The 15,278-nt window shown below is 46.3% G+C and overlaps 1 protein-coding gene across 2 annotated transcripts in view; it reads right to left on the bottom strand.

Annotated features, from left to right (window-relative positions):
- PAMR1 (peptidase domain containing associated with muscle regeneration 1) overlaps positions 1-14,769 on the bottom strand; it is a 56,318-nt gene extending 41,549 nt beyond the window's left edge. For both annotated transcript variants that reach the window (XM_040067419.1, XM_040067421.2), the window contains exons 1-3: positions 14,596-14,769; positions 5,775-5,951; positions 4,901-5,029 (exon numbers count right to left, since the gene is read on the bottom strand). In XM_040067419.1, the coding sequence (XP_039923353.1) occupies positions 4,901-5,029; positions 5,775-5,951; positions 14,596-14,668 (379 nt within the window). In that variant the 5' untranslated portion in view covers positions 14,669-14,769. The remainder of the gene's footprint in view (positions 1-4,900; positions 5,030-5,774; positions 5,952-14,595) is intronic.
- Between the last annotated feature and the right edge of the window lie 509 nt (positions 14,770-15,278).

Below are 15,278 nucleotides of genomic sequence, written 5' to 3'. Positions count from 1 at the left end.
TGTTCTAATTCCTCATCTTGAATGCTGAACATTTTTAGCCCAGAGAGTTCTCTCACCTTCGGTAACCTCTCCCTTTTCCCCAACTATATAATATGGCTAATGATATTGTCCCCTCTGGAAAATGAAAAGTTGTTTAGTGATTTTTGCAGAGCTTACTGTGATCTGCACATGCTCATCCTAGCAAAATGCACAGTTAAATCTCCGTGTACCGGACAGAGCAAATTTTTCAGTTCCTGCTTTTCTGACTACATCTTTCTGAGTGGAGTCTTGCACATGGCTACATCCCCTGGTAAGCCTCCTGTTCCTTTGCTGGAGTATGAGGCTGTATCTGTAAGCTAAAATCTGCAATGCAGTCTACCAGCGTCACCTAATCAGGAGGGTCTACACAAAGCAGATGAGGATAAGTAAAAAGTCATATGACCCAAAAGACCTCCACAGCAATTCTCTCACTTCTTTTTACCTCTTCAGTCCAACAGAAAGCTCTGCTGCTTCCAGTCCAACAGAAAGCTCTGCTGCTTCCATCTGTTTCCCTAGAGAAATCCTAAGCTTTTAACCAGTAACCCAGGATGAATGTTTCCTACTGAAACAGCGGGTTTTAACACTTGCCTCCAGGCCCTTCCTTCCCTAGGGAGAAAGGGTGACAGTGACCTGATTTGGTGAAGTACTGAGCATCTGTGGTTCCCATTGATCATAGTGTCTGGAAATCAATCCTGCTGCATCTGGTCTATGGGGGAACATGAAGACTGCAGGTCAATTCCTCCTCTTTCTTCTTAAGAAAGTGTTGCTCAAATGAAATACCTTTTGTTCATTTACCCGCGGTTACCCTTAATTAAGCAGGACCCAAGGAAACAGAAATCCTGCTCAGAAGAGTTCCTCAAAAGTGTTTCATCCTCTTCTGTGGCTCTCTCAGTTCCCTCTGTAAAAGGCGAGGATTAATGAGTGTGCCCAGCAACCACATTAGGATTCAACGAGTACAGCAGGATCTGCTGTGGTGAAAATGATAATGCTCCTTCCCACAGCAAGAAACAGGCCCTTGTGCTGCCATTGGCTCCTGCCTCAAAAACAACCTGAGACAAAGCTGCTAGAAATCTTCAGAGGGCTTGACAGGGGGCTTGGACCACCTCAAAGAAAGTTTTCCTTTCGTCCTGAAGGGCTTTTGAGTTTTCGATGCCTTTAAGAAAGGAAAGCCAAAGAACTGGTGCAAAGAGATACTTGTATGCACAGCATACTAAACACACTTCTCTGTTTGCTGCGGTACAGCCTGAACTCTCTGAACACTGGCACCGAGGAAGTAGGTTTGGCCAGCAAAGCAGGTGGTCCAGAGACTAAATAGGAGCCATTCAATGCCCCTCTCCAAAAGAACGTTCTCAGGTTTGCTCCCACCCTTCTCTGCACGAAGCACCTTTGCGATCACATCAAATCTGTGCTCTTAAATCTCCTGCACTTCTAGCAGAAGTTAGGCTGACTCCCCAGACCAACAGTTCAATCATATGTTGATCAAAAGGAGTCTTTTCCTATTCTAAATCTGCGGGAGACCTGGAAAACCCTCAAAAATAATTTACATCATAAACACAAATGCTGGCAAATTCTGCCTCATTTACAAAAAAATAAACCATTTTGGCAGAGCATCAACATCCTTGTTCCGTTCCTGTTCTTGAAAAAAAGACAGCTTTCAGGGCCACAGTAAGATTTCCTCCAAGCCTTGTTACTAACAGAGAATAAAAAAATTCAGGAGACCTTTCAGTTGTAGCCCACAGAGACCTGTGGGTTGATAGAGGGAGAGGTCCTGAGATGACCTCTGGTAAGAACTCATTATCTTCTGTTTGAGTGCTGCATCTTAGATATGAGGCTCCTTCAAATGTCAAGGTGACTGAACAGAGGAGAAAAACAGTAGAAAGGTTACAGCTATTAAGAAACAGGCTGATATCGGAAGGTAGCTGTCACTTGTCACAACTTCTTGCTTACTGTTGGTTGCTGGTCACCAGTATGTGAAATAGTGAAATAGTAATGTTCAGAAAGTTTCGAAAAACTACAAGCACTTTTGTCTGGCACAGGGGCCACATTTGGACAGCAGAGCTGAGAACATTGGAGTGACATTACAACTTGGGGTTGGCAAAAGCTGTTGTAGCGCCGAGTACAGAAGAAAGAACTCTGCAGTACTGGTTTTCTTCTGGTTTTAGAGCCTGATGTGCCTTTTAGGTCATGATGATTCAATCGAAGAGAAGTCTCATTAGGAAATATCCTAGCACCCAATTAAATCTAGTCAGTGGGGTTTTTTTGGTAATAATACTCCTTCAGCCTACGCTATGTAATTTATCTTTTTACCAAGTGATCTGATATCCTTTGGTAGGTTTTCAGCTATATCCATGCTTACAGCTATGCCAGCGGATACTACAAAACAGACAGATCCGCGGGCCATCCCATGGTTACTTTTTCCTTGCCATGGCCCTCCATCATCACTACTTTTGCTGGGAGCTCCCACAAACCTCTCCCGGGAGCTGACCCTGCGCTGGGGAATGCACTCAGCCCCTCGAGCGCTGCCCGGGTCTAGGCCTCATTGTTCTCCCGGAGGTACCCACACCCTGCCATACAGCTCTCCCCGCCGCGTACAGTGTCAAACGGGCACCGGGGCTGGCCGCAGATCCTCCGCATGCCCCGCGCTCCCCTCCTGGCGCCCGTCCCGCGGGACGACCGGGGCCTCACGGCGCGGCCTCCTGCGGGGCCCCCGGCCGCCACCTACCGCCCGTGCGGCGCGGCTGCCGGCGGGGCCCGCGAACGGCCGTGGCGGCGGCCGGGGAAGCGGCGCCCGCGGGGCCGGGGAAGCAGCGCCCACCTTGCCCGGGGCACCCCCTCAGCACGGCCCGGCAGCGCGGGGATGCGGCCGGAGCGGTGCTGCTGCTCGCCCTCCCGGCCGGGCCGGCGCCGGGGGCCGCAGCGCGGCGGCAGCGCCCGCAGGCCCCGCGAGAGGGAGACAGAGCCCGGCGCTCCCGCCGCGCGGCCCCGCCGGGAGCTGCCGCCCCAGAGGCCGGGCCGTGCCCCGGCAGCTCCGGCATTGGCAATGGAAGGAGGCAGATTGCATCCCGCCGTTGCCGTGGTGGCGTTTCTTTGTAATTCTGGGATTTCTTGACCCTCTGCCGCCGGCGAAGCACCCAGGGCTGGCTGCAAGGTGGCAGCTGTGATGCCGTACGCAGGTACCGAAGAGAGATGGCTCCTCCTGTGCTCTCCCAGCTGTGATGTTAGCACATCCGCGGCTCCGGCAGCCAGTGCCTGCCAGCGTTCCAAGGCTACTTGCTGGCCACCCTCCACACCCAAAGCCACATGGCTGTGAGCCCGCAGTCCAGCACCCATCACGGTTGTAGGCTGCTTTCCAGACGTGCAGTTCTCTGCAAGCCTGAGCCAACCATCACGGCCAAAATTGAGATAGCCATGACAGCCACAAAAGGGGAGCTCAGGATGTGCTGGGGTCACAACTATCCTCTGTGTCCCCACTTTAAGAGTGGAAGAGGCAAAGCCCTATCTAGCCTTCCTACCTTATCTCTCAAGTACCACAGAACCACGTGAAAGAGACCACAGCCTCAGTGTCACTCTGCTTCCCTTAAAAGAGCAAGTAGTAAGAAAAACACTAGAAGAGAAAGCTGTCCAAAATTTCAGTACTGAAAAAAGGTCCAAACAGACCTCTGTGTGAAGGTGTATTTTCTTCAAGTGTGAAGAATAAACTAAAATATACTGTAGGCATCCAATATATTCAGGCAGATGGAGGAAAAATTAGATGAGTTAATGACTATTTCTTGGCTCTGCTTTTAAAGAAAATTTCAGATAAGCTCTAGCATGGACCTAGAGAAAATGGGACTTCAAAGTGTTCTCAGAAATCACACCGTAAATGGCAAGGAACACAGCTGATCAACTTCCAAATCCTCCAGGCTGAGTTAGCTCTGTTGCTGAAACATGTTGATTCCCCACATTCTGCTGTTTGAAGCAATGATTTGATTTTACGTGATTTCAACTCCAGAATGGTAATGGGCAGTGTTGTGAAAGCAAGTTAAATTGTTGCTTTAAAATCAATGACTAAGAGGATACAAGCCTAAGGTATGTAGCACAATGGACAGAAGAGAGTAGGGAATGCAGACTCTGCTTTTGTCCCTTCCAGTGAAATATGAACAAAGTGAGTCAATAAAAATTGAAAAAGAGCTAAACCTTCACTGGTAGGAAATTCGTAAAGGAAATACCAGTCTTAAACAATATACAATTAGCTGATGGAATTCATTATCGAAAGACAGAATTGGGATTAACAGCTTAGCAAAACTAAAAAATGGGAGCTTTTGTACACTGTCAGGAACAAAACCTTTAGATATTGCTACGAGGGCCCTGAATCACTCATTGTTGTGATACAATCAGAAGTTACAAGACAGTGTTTTCTAGAGGCACCTTGAAGTGTGTTGAAGATGTGTTGGTAGAGGAAGGAGACACTGGGATATCCTTGGGGCTGGCAGGGGTTGAAAGTGGATAGAGGGTAAGCTCTTTGATAAAGCTGTTGCCCTTGTAAGTGTTTATGCTTATGCTCTGGGGCTATGATGAAGTGTGTCCAAGAAATGCAGATTATAGATTTCCAGAGTCATGGTAGTTAAAGTTTTGAAATAAACCAAACCCGAACAGACATTTAGTAGGGTTCTAACCCACCATGACACAAGGCCCAGTCAAATTCCTCTCAGACAAGCACTGGAAGAGAAGTTTTTGTCCTAATTGTAGATCTGCTTACTGCCTGATTGTGTTTGCCTTCTCCTGCTTGTGCCCATTGCAAGAGTGGCTGTACTGGAATCCCTGGCAAGGCACAGCATGGCCCTGGCTCTGTCGCACCACTCCCTGTCCCTGACACCCCTCCCTGCCCATGTAGGACACTTACTCATGCAGTCCCCTCCGTACCAGCCAGCTCTGCACTCTGCACAGTAGATTCCCTTGATGTAGAAGTCATCGAGTGTCCCTCCCCAGGAGCCATTGCGACAGGACTTGCAATTCTCAAAGATGGTGCAGCCTAAAAAGAGAGCCATTCTGTTAGATGAAAGCCAAGGTGGATTGTCCTGCAGGAAGACGAGCAGCCTCTCTGTCTTTTCCACAGAAAATGCCAATGACGTTAATGACGTTAATGACTGAGGAGGTGCTGACAGCTTTCCTGCTGGGAGCTATACCCAACCTCCACCCTAGGCAGCTCAGACTCTGAGATTTGGAACCAAACTCCTGGTCTGACTTGCCCAGACCTCTAAATCTTATTGCTCCAACTGTAAACGCCTCTTTCAGGAGTCTGAATATGTATGCTGTTGCCACTTGGGCCCAGCCTAAATAACTCTGATGACTTCTAAACTGGTCCTAGCTCCTCCTCTCACCTTTCACTTTTCTTTTTCCTTCTTGCTTGTGGGACTTCCAAGTTGTCTCTCCTTTCTTGCTTTGGGGATGCAAATAAACCAAGAGTACCACCAAAACACCCCTGGTGTGAAGCCGGCTATAGTGTCACCCTTTGGCAGCTTTCAAGCCTGCCCAAGACATCCTGAGGACAGCACTGCTGGTAGGAAGTGTTGGCATTTTTTGTCCAGTGATGCTACCTGCTTTGGGGGAACCTTGCCAAGTGTCTTGCTGCTGTCATCTGAGTGGCAGATGAAGTTCAGAAGGAAATGCAGGACAATCCCATGCCTCAGTGAGATGTGCTTGCTCATCACTGCCCTGCCCATCATCTGCCATGATGCCTTGGCCAAAGATTTAGTGTGAACACACCACAAGCATACCTGGGTGGATTAAACAGGAGTCACACTCGTTCTCCTCATTCCTGCAGCAGGGAATGGTGTAGCCCACTCTTTCTTTCTGTCCTGGGCAGATGCACTCAATTTGGTCATATTCACAGCATTCCCGACACATGATATTCCACTCGGCTCCTGGGCAGTTTTCATTGATCACTGTGTACTCTGCAGAGAACAGAGAGGAGGACACATGGAAATAATCCATTATCTGATGAGGACTGGCAGGATCTATTATCCAGTGGTTTGTCAGATCATGAAGATGGCATGAGGCTGGCCAAGGTTTTCAGCCCAGAAAACCCCACACTACGCGGTAACATGTGCCTGAAATGTCAGCATGGTTTGTGTGTCTAAAGAACACGCAGAACTTTTGCAGTGCTGGTCAGAGGAAGGAAACAGATCAGTGAGAAGGAATACATTCACATTCTCTGGAAGGCCTTCCCACTTCTGTGGAGAGAGAAACAGCTTTAAAAAACCACAGAATATGACATCACATGAGAAAGTTTTTTCAGATTGCAGGACTGATTTAAAGCATCATATATAGTATAGATTATTTAAAATTTGATAGCATGTTTTAGTTGTGTTTCTGTTTGTGAGTTTGCTGTTCTTGGAAACTAGGGGGCCCACCAGGAAAGTTCGCTTTTAAAGTTGGATTTTAGCTAGTTTCACTCCCTATTTTCACCCAGAAGCACATGTTGTTACATTCAACTTCACTGCCAAAGGAAACAAGATTTTTTGTTCTTTTAAAGGTTCATTTCACCTGGAATTTCTCATACGGTAAGATCTTTCTATTATTTAACATATCCTCATATGATATCTAAGCTATGCTGGAAGTACCCTTCTAGGAAACAACCTTAGACTGTGACTCAGGACTGCCACAGTAAGTGCAGATCTTGTCTTTCCCCACCAGTGTGCTGTCTAAATTCTACAGTGAGATCTAAGGAGAGCATAGAGCCGTCAGCGTGCCTTCTATCCAGCTGACAGCCCTGATGACTGCTTTCATGGAGTTTGATAGTAAAAAGGGACAGCAAACTAGAAAGATGAGACATGAAGGAAACTTAATGAGACTAGCTCTTTTTTCCCCCTTCAATCCTCCTCTTTTTTCTTTTTTCTTTCTTCTTTTATTTTTTTTATTTATTTTTTTTTTTTTTAATTTTATTTGTGGTTAGGTAACAACCTTTTTCCTTGTGTATTAAACTCTGAATAACACGGTTTACTTGTCATGAAAAAAGCCATACATCTCTAAGGTGAAACACTCCCATCTATGCCTGTACATGCTTCCCTTCTCACCCATTTTTTTTGTTTCATTGTCGCTGATAACCTAATTAGTGTGCCTGGTGGAGCTCCCTACCACTGAGCCTTGCTGCTCTGTCTCACTTGACTTTCCATGACCTCATGAAGCCTGGTCCCGGAAGCTTATCTCCTCCCCTAATGATTTTAACTGACTCCATAAAAAAAAGGACCACCAAATTGTTTCCTTTTTTTTTTTTTTTTTTTTTTTCCTTTAGCTGGGAAATGAAATGCAGCCTTTTGTGCTCCTTACAACTGAGCCTTTCCCTTGTGCCTGGTGTACCAGCCAGGGAGAGTCCGCTGCTGCACTAAGTTTAGGAATGAAGCTGCTGTTTGTGGTGAAACCTTTCCATCCCCCCCCTCTGCCCCTAAAATCATTCCAAAAAGAAAAAAGCTGTTCCTGCCACCAAATAAGTTTCTGTAGTTTTTTATTCCAGTAGCGGAATCTTTCACTGAAATAATTTTAGTGTTCAGCAGTTATAGACCCTTTTGCCTGTAGATCTTAACATGCTTTACAAAGTTGTCTTTCCAGACGGGAAAATGAAGCACAAGGGAGGTGAAGTGACTTTGCTCAAGGTCCCAGGGAAAAACAATAGTAGAGTCGGGAATTAAACTCATGCCTTCTAATTTCTAGAATGGCAGTCGATCAACCTGGCCAAGCTGGGGCTTCTTAACCTATGGCTATTATTCCCTTTTAATTAAGCCTTTTATCTATGAGTTGTATCTGATTCAGATTCCAGAGAAAATGAATTACACACGTTTAATTATCTCCATAGAACTGACACTCAGTTTGATACATCTCACCATACAAGACAGACAATAGCTGTGTCTCTGGTGTATGGAGTGGGGGTCTCACTCCTTCCTGAAGCAGTACTCTACAAAGTCTGGCTAATAAATAACTACCCAATACTCAGAGCTTTCATAAAGCACCCTTCAAATTCTCACTTTTTCCAACTCAAGATAGAATCTAATTTATCTCAAGACTGCTAATGCCTATTAATAAAGTGGATATATTATCCAAGAGAAATTTTTGTCTGTACAATGATCCAAATATTCACAGGCAAAGTTACCTTGGGGTTACAAAGGAATGTCTGCATCCCTGCAGGAGCTCAAATCCTCAAGATAAGGCTGTGAGCAACACAACTTAACTTTCAAGTTAGCACCAAGAGATAGGCTGGACCCTGTGACACCCAGAGGTCCCTTTTAACCTAAATTATTCTATTCTTCCCTAAAATATTACACGTGTGTTTGTATGTAGGTAGGTAGTGTAAATGTGTGCATATGCATATTTATTTTTATATGTAGAGCTTGTGTACACAGCAGAGCCAAAAAGCAGAGGCCATGCTTATTCTTGGTGGATCAAATGTGTTTATTTGGAGAATAAGTTGACCTTGAGATAATATTTAATGTTAAGAAGGGAGCAGCAGACCTTGGCCCTTAAAAAATTGTAAAAATATACTGACTGCCACCTAGAAATTCTGTTTGCTCACTTCTTTTATCTCAACATAGACAAAGAAAATAAACCATCTTTTTGATTTACTGACAATTTAATTCCCTTTCAGGTTCTCAGTTTCTGAAGTTTGGGCAATTTATATAGCCTTAACAAGGAAATATGTGGATTTGAGATTTTTTTTTTTTAAAGTGGCCCTTCTAGGATTTTCTTCACAGAAATCATGGACTCTATTAGTTTGAGGTTCTGTAGAAGCTGTTCTTTAAGGAAATATGATTGAAGAATTTATGCATCCCTTTAATAATAGCAGGATCCCTTTTGTTTTATCTCTGGGCTACCAAAAAAAAAAAAAAAAAAAAAAAAAAAAAAAAAAAAGTTTAAGAGGGATATGCAGAGAGTCACTTATGTGTGTAATCAATGTTTGTTTGTGTGGCTGAGCTCAGCCTGTGCTCAGGGAGGCAGAGGCATAACCCTGCTCCCCCTTGTGTGCTTGGGGATGGGCAACCACTGGCAGCTCCCACACACACACTTGGCCATCATTACCCAAAACCAGAAGGGAGTGAGGCAGAGAAAAGTGGGGGAAGATTTATTGACTGAGTAAAATACTGAAAGCGAGGCCTCAGCCAGCTGTGGCAGAGATAATTGTGGGGTGTTTTGTGAGCTTTACTTTGATAATCTTCCAAAGCAGGCAGTCTGGCTTGCAGGCAGTAACTGTGTCTTTGATTTTGGGACAAACCGGAAGAAGCTGCTTGACAACCCATGCAAAATATTTAGCTGCAATGAACAAACAAGACTCGGACCGGCAAATAAACAGTGGATTAATTTATGAGATTTTAATGATGGAAGAAAAGCCCATTAAATCCAGGCATAAACAGCTCACATGGAAGCAGCTCAAGACCATGGAAACCAAGCAAGAAATGTCTGTGTGGGGAAAGCACGCAAACATCCAGGGCATGTGCTGGAGGGAAGACCTTGGCTCAGGAGCCTGGCACAGCCCAACACAACACTTCACCTGATGCTTTGGGTCCAGCTTGAGCAGGACTGTGAGGTAGGAGACCAACATTTTCAGGTTCAAATGGCAGCACATTCGTGCTTGCTACCTGCATCTGCAGCTAATAAGACCTCCTAATCCCTACAGCATGTCAGATCCTAGAGGCTGTCAGTGATGGATTTTGTAGGACACCAGTTGGAGACGATTCTCTCAGACAATGTCCTGCTTTTTGGCAGTGTCAGTCCAACAGCAATTCACCTCAGTGATGCTGCTGCCTCCCCTCATCCCCAGGGCTGGGATCAGGCTTAAAGTTTTGGGGATTCAGGAATAGATTCACAAGCACACTGTTGCCTCAAGAGTGGGTCAGGCCACTCATCATGGTAAAATGTCAGCTTCAGTTGACTAATCTTTTGCCATAGTGAATTTGTATATCATAGATAGCTCACTTGATGGAAAAGGATTTCTGCTCCAAAGATCTGAGAGCTGGGAAAAGAGCTGTGTAGCTAACAACTAAGGTGAATTGAGGCAAGCCCTGTTACACCAATTATCTCTTGTGTCTTCCAGTTCTTTGGAAGAATGAGGCTTTTTTTTTAAGCTGGTGTAAGCTCATGCTGCTGCTGAGATGGGATATTTTTCTCCCCCTTCTCCCTGACTTCCCATTCCCATCCCTGTATTTGTGCTGACAGTAGCTGCTATGTGGAGAGACCAAACAAGTGATTGAGCAAAAAGCCAGTTTGCCATATCTGTCCTTGGAGGGGAACTTCCTATGCTACAAGTCCATTTTGTTACCCTGCAAAAGTTTTCTTTTCATGCCTCAATTTTTCAATCAGAATGCTGGTAAACACTACTTAAGCTCAAAGAAATATTACTTCAAATTGCTTTGAAAAGTGACGTTTGCAGTAACAGTGCAACATAAGACCAGATACAAACAGATAGACACATCTCAAGAATTTGAGTCCATAGAGGATGACTTTTTCATTAAAAGTCATCATTTTAAAATAATCACTTGTCAAAGTGGTTATTTAGCCAGTTCCCGTTCCACAGATGAGAACATGCTCTTTTGTATCTGATTTCATCATAATTTTTCAACATGCTGCTCAACAACGACTGTCTTTTGTTGAAGAAACAAGCAGCTGAATTTGAAGGAGCAATTTCTTAAACTGTTAGTAGGGAATGTTTGGCCATGTAATAATTCTGAAAGGATTCTCTAATCTGAAAGGATTCTTTAACTTCTCATTAAAGAAAAAACAGCTTCAACAGGGATAAAACTTAGTAGCAGCTTACACTTTCTTTAGGTCTGTCTCATTTTTCTGCTGCTTTCTTACTTGGCTCTACTGCCATTGTACAGATATGCAAGCTGGGCCTCACCCCACAGCGATCAGGTGTGTGGACATTGACAACAGGAAATGCTCTCAGTGCAACACTGGCTGAAACTGTGGCTCCATTGTGATGAATAGTAAAATTCTCCATTTGATTTCAGTCAGGCCAAGAAAAAAATACCTTAGAAGGGAAGAGGGATGTTCCCTTTAAGAGACTTTTACTGGGGCTCTTGGAAAAGGATGTACCCCAAAGCCTTAATAATAAAGGAAAGTTCAGGTCTTTATTGTTAACCTTTTTGCCTATGATAAACTACTGTGCAAATTATGTCTACTTGTCTATGTGATGTGTTAAGAGGATGAAAGGGATAGTGCTGTCTCTAAAACCACTTGCTTCTCTTTAGAAATTATGTACCTATTATTCTTTTCAGCAGCTGGGCTAATTAAAAGAGGAGCTAAAATACACCCCTGTTTAGTTTTACTCGGTGTGCTTACTTTATGGTCACAGATCTTTGCCGAATAATTAAACTGCTGCATCTACAGAGTCAGTTAACATCCTTTTTTGCCAGTAGTATGTGCTTTCACACAGTGGCTAGTGGGGAGAGGCAAAAAGAAAGGATTTCTATTAAAAAAAAAAATAAAAGCCAGTGGGAGAATACAGGAGGATATCTACCATAATAAGTGGAATCTGTCCACTTAATAGATGCACACTAATTTGATTGTTGTTTTTAAATACCTGTCTCCTTTAGTTTCTTCTCAGTATTCATGACCTAGCATTTGTGATCTTATTATTGGCACTGTGGCCTTGTGGCTTCATTTGAGAAAAACTGTGGCAGGAAGAAATAGCCAGGTTAAGGCTCTTCAGAGGTTGCCACATTATCCTTCAGGCTTCGATTCTTTCTGGGACAGAGGATCTTATTCTGGGCAGAAAAATTATTCTAGTATGATCAGGAGGAGGATTTGTTTTCTCTGTGCTGCAAGACAAGAAACAGGAACAGGTCATGAATGTAGAACTTTTGAGTACGTGACAGCATTGATGATGTTAGACTTCTGCAATAGGGGAGAATGTTTGGAAATCTGTGGAGAAGAAGCAGCTGCAGCATTGAAATTCATGACCACATAACATGAGAATGTGCTTGTGTCCTAAACGTAGAGGAGTGGTGCTGGACCTGTCTTGAGGACTTGCCTCTCGTAATGGTGTGAGACCTGCAACATGTTGACAATTTAACTTGCAGGTAATGTCGCCCGGGTAGAAATAGTCCACACAGACAGCAGCAACCCTCCTCAAATTTTAGTCCTTACAGCTAAGTACTACTGCTGTGTGGTCCGTCCCTATCCAAGGGCTGAAGATGCCCTCAGTCTGCCAGGCGTCTGTCCCTGCTGATCGCTTGTCTGCCTGTGCTGTAGCCTTCCTTGCAGTTTGCCCCTCCCCATGTCCCTGTTCTTGCAGGAGGGAGAGGGGCATCCACATGCCATGGGGAGGTCCTGCTGCTGACAACTGCATCGTCCTGTGGTGGTCAGGGGTCCTTCAGGGCTGGTGGAGAGAAAAATCCTGGGCATTGGCAGGCTTGCAGGGACTCCTGGGAGCTACTTGAAGAGGCCTCAGGGTCAAAAGCGAGTAACCCCATGGTTTTTTTCCAAAATAAAAAGCAAGTCTCTTTCCCTTTGTCCATGCTAGGAACCTAAACATGTGAACTGAAGTAACCCATTTGCTAAGATTGAATGCATCTGGATGTGTCTGAGTGCATCTGGCCTTCACTTCTCTAGACAGAGGCTGGAGGGGGAGGGGAAGAGAGGTTGGGAAGGGTTTAGATAGGCAGAAACACACAAAAACACACATATATTTTTAAGGAAACATGAGTCACTTGCACTCCAAGTTTATTCCAAAAAATAAATTCCCAGACCGCCCTGACTCCTGCCCCCAGCTCTCGAGGCAGGCCCTGTGCAACTGGGTGTGATAAATATGGATAAAAATTGGATACATCTGTGGGGAGGAGACAAAGTGCTATTTTCCAACCTGCCCTGACATGTTAAGGCCACTGCACTTCTGAGTAGCTCCCCTGTCTCTGAGAGCCCCTCCTGCGGTGGCTGGAGGGGAGCTCCTGGCCCCCTCACGCTGCCAGCTGCATGCCAAGCAAGTGCCACCAGCTGCTCCCCCACCAGGGAGGCAGGGAGGAGGAGTGGCAGGGCAGGGGAGGCATGGCAAGGAAGGGCAGGGGGCAAGGGGGACAGCTGACATCCGTGCGTCCCGCAGGCTCTCCTCACACACCGTTCCTGGTGTGTGAAGATGGGTGTTGGGGGAACCAGCACCCTCCCTCCCAAGCTCACAGCCCTTGTGTCCCACTGGCCATTGTTGTCCCTCCTCCTGCCTCCCCTTGTCACTGCTGCTGAGGGGACTCCGTGCTAGATTACTCTGCGGATCAGATTCTTGCCAGAGAAATGTGCTGCCCCTGCAGCAGGAGGGGTTTATGCCCCCCCAGCTGCCTGACAGCCACAGCCTGTGCCCAGGGATGCTCTGCCACCAGCTCTGTGCCACTCCAGCACATGGCATGTGCCATGGAGCCACCTTGCCTGGCCAGTGTGCAAGGTAGCACATGTCTGAGGGACAGCCCACTGCAGGGACAAGGCAGTGCATGTGGCATAGAGGTGGGGAGAAGCTCTCTGTGCTTGTGACCCAGGGGAAGCTTTGGCAGGAGGCCAGCCTCCCAGGACGGCTGCGGGTGCTGGTGGCCAGCCTGGTGGGCAGATGACCCTGGTCATCACCTGCGTCCTGAGGGGTCGGCAGGGGAGGGCACTGCAGAGGCAGACCCTCTGCTGCAGCCCCTGCTGAGGGGGCCTCTGAAGCACCATCCTTGACGCCAGTTCTTTACAGTCACTGAGATCTGAGTGCCGGCAGATCTGACAGCTCCCCTGGTAAGAGGAGTCAGCAGTGCCGAAATATGCAGCAGCTTCAAGGGGGGTGACTTGAGGGCACCTCACCTCCCAGTCCTTAGGGCTGCAGCTCCCAAGAAAGCAGCCCGTGATGCTGACAGCTGGCTGCTGCAAGGAGGTCTGGACACCTCCAGGTGTAAACAGCCCAGGTTCGTGGCCATAACTACAGCAAATTTGCACTCAACAGTAAATGCTTTTTGCTCAACCTTATCGAAATAATGCATGCTGGTTCAGCAGAAACTGGGATGGGACTTGAGTACAAAAAAGATCGTTCTGCTTTAACAAGGCTTCCCTTTCGAAAGAATAATATTGGCAGAACTAAATCCCAGATTGGAAACAATGTGTGGGTTTTGTTTTCTTTTTTTCCTTCACTTTTTTCTCCCTTGCCTTCGTTCTTGGTGTTGGGGCTGGAGAGGAAAATCTCTGTCTTGCCAAACTAAACAAATTACGCTTTACAATTCAGAGACTTAAATGCCTCTTTTTATCATCATTTCCGTAGCACTGAGTGTTGAGAAAATAAAGGAGTAATAAGCAAAGTGATTGCATACCTTTTTCTTAATGGCCATTGGCAAACAAATTCAGCCAGTTGTTTCTTTTTAAGGCTATTAAGTTTGCCTGAAAATCATTCCTGGGTAAACCTACACACACACACACACACACTCCATGCTGACAAGAAAAAAAGTACATAAAGCAGAGCCCCTTCTTTCTATTATTGCTGTCCCTGCAGATCGCCCTGCTTCCCATGACAGCACATGAGATCAAACCCCTTTGACCACACTGAAGGAAAGGGACTCATTCGACCATGCCGGGAACACACACGCTCTCTTACAGTACCTCTTGGCAAGCAGGAGATGAGCAGGAGCTGGAGAAGAGTGAGTCCTACAAGTGTCCAGGGTGCTCGCTCCATGCTGCCCAGGCCAGTGCAGCGGTGTGACTGCTCGGGAAGGGAAAGCAGGCAAACAGCTTTTACTGGGACCTCACCAGCTCCAGGCTGCGAGGGATCTCGGATTTCAGACCTCAGCACGCTCCCATCCTCACCAGAGGGGAACTACCTTCAAGAGACTTCTCAGGCGTCCAGAAGCACACGTCACCCCAAACCTCTCCAAACTGCTGCTTTAACCCTTTCTGGACTGTGGCAACAGATCCCTTTTGTGATGGCTTTATTGGCTCAGTGCTCAGAACAGAGAAAGCAGCTTTCCTTATGTAAAGAAAGATGTTTTAAAGCGGGGAGAAAGAGAAATGCAGCTATCTCTCTATCTGAGCCATCCCGGTCGCTGCGGACGAGCTGAAGTTACAGACATCTCCAGAAGGAGGCACTTTGTCCTCGTTCCCGTTGGGCTTCTAGGGGCTGATGCATCCCCGTGGGTGGCAAGGCTGGCTGTGGGGTGGGTGCAGAGAGGGATTCCTGTCCCACACTCCCGCGATTGGGCAGCCTGGCCAAGTGACATGGTTCACTTTACGACGTGCTTAAAATAGCTGTGCATTTTTATGGTGGGGCAGATGAATGAATGAGGCTC

Source organism: Hirundo rustica, chromosome 6, assembly GCF_015227805.2.
Source record: "Hirundo rustica isolate bHirRus1 chromosome 6, bHirRus1.pri.v3, whole genome shotgun sequence".
Lineage (NCBI taxonomy): Eukaryota > Metazoa > Chordata > Aves > Passeriformes > Hirundinidae > Hirundo > Hirundo rustica.
The sequence above is the reverse complement of the archived record's forward strand: the minus strand, read 5'-3'. Positions and strand labels throughout refer to the sequence as shown.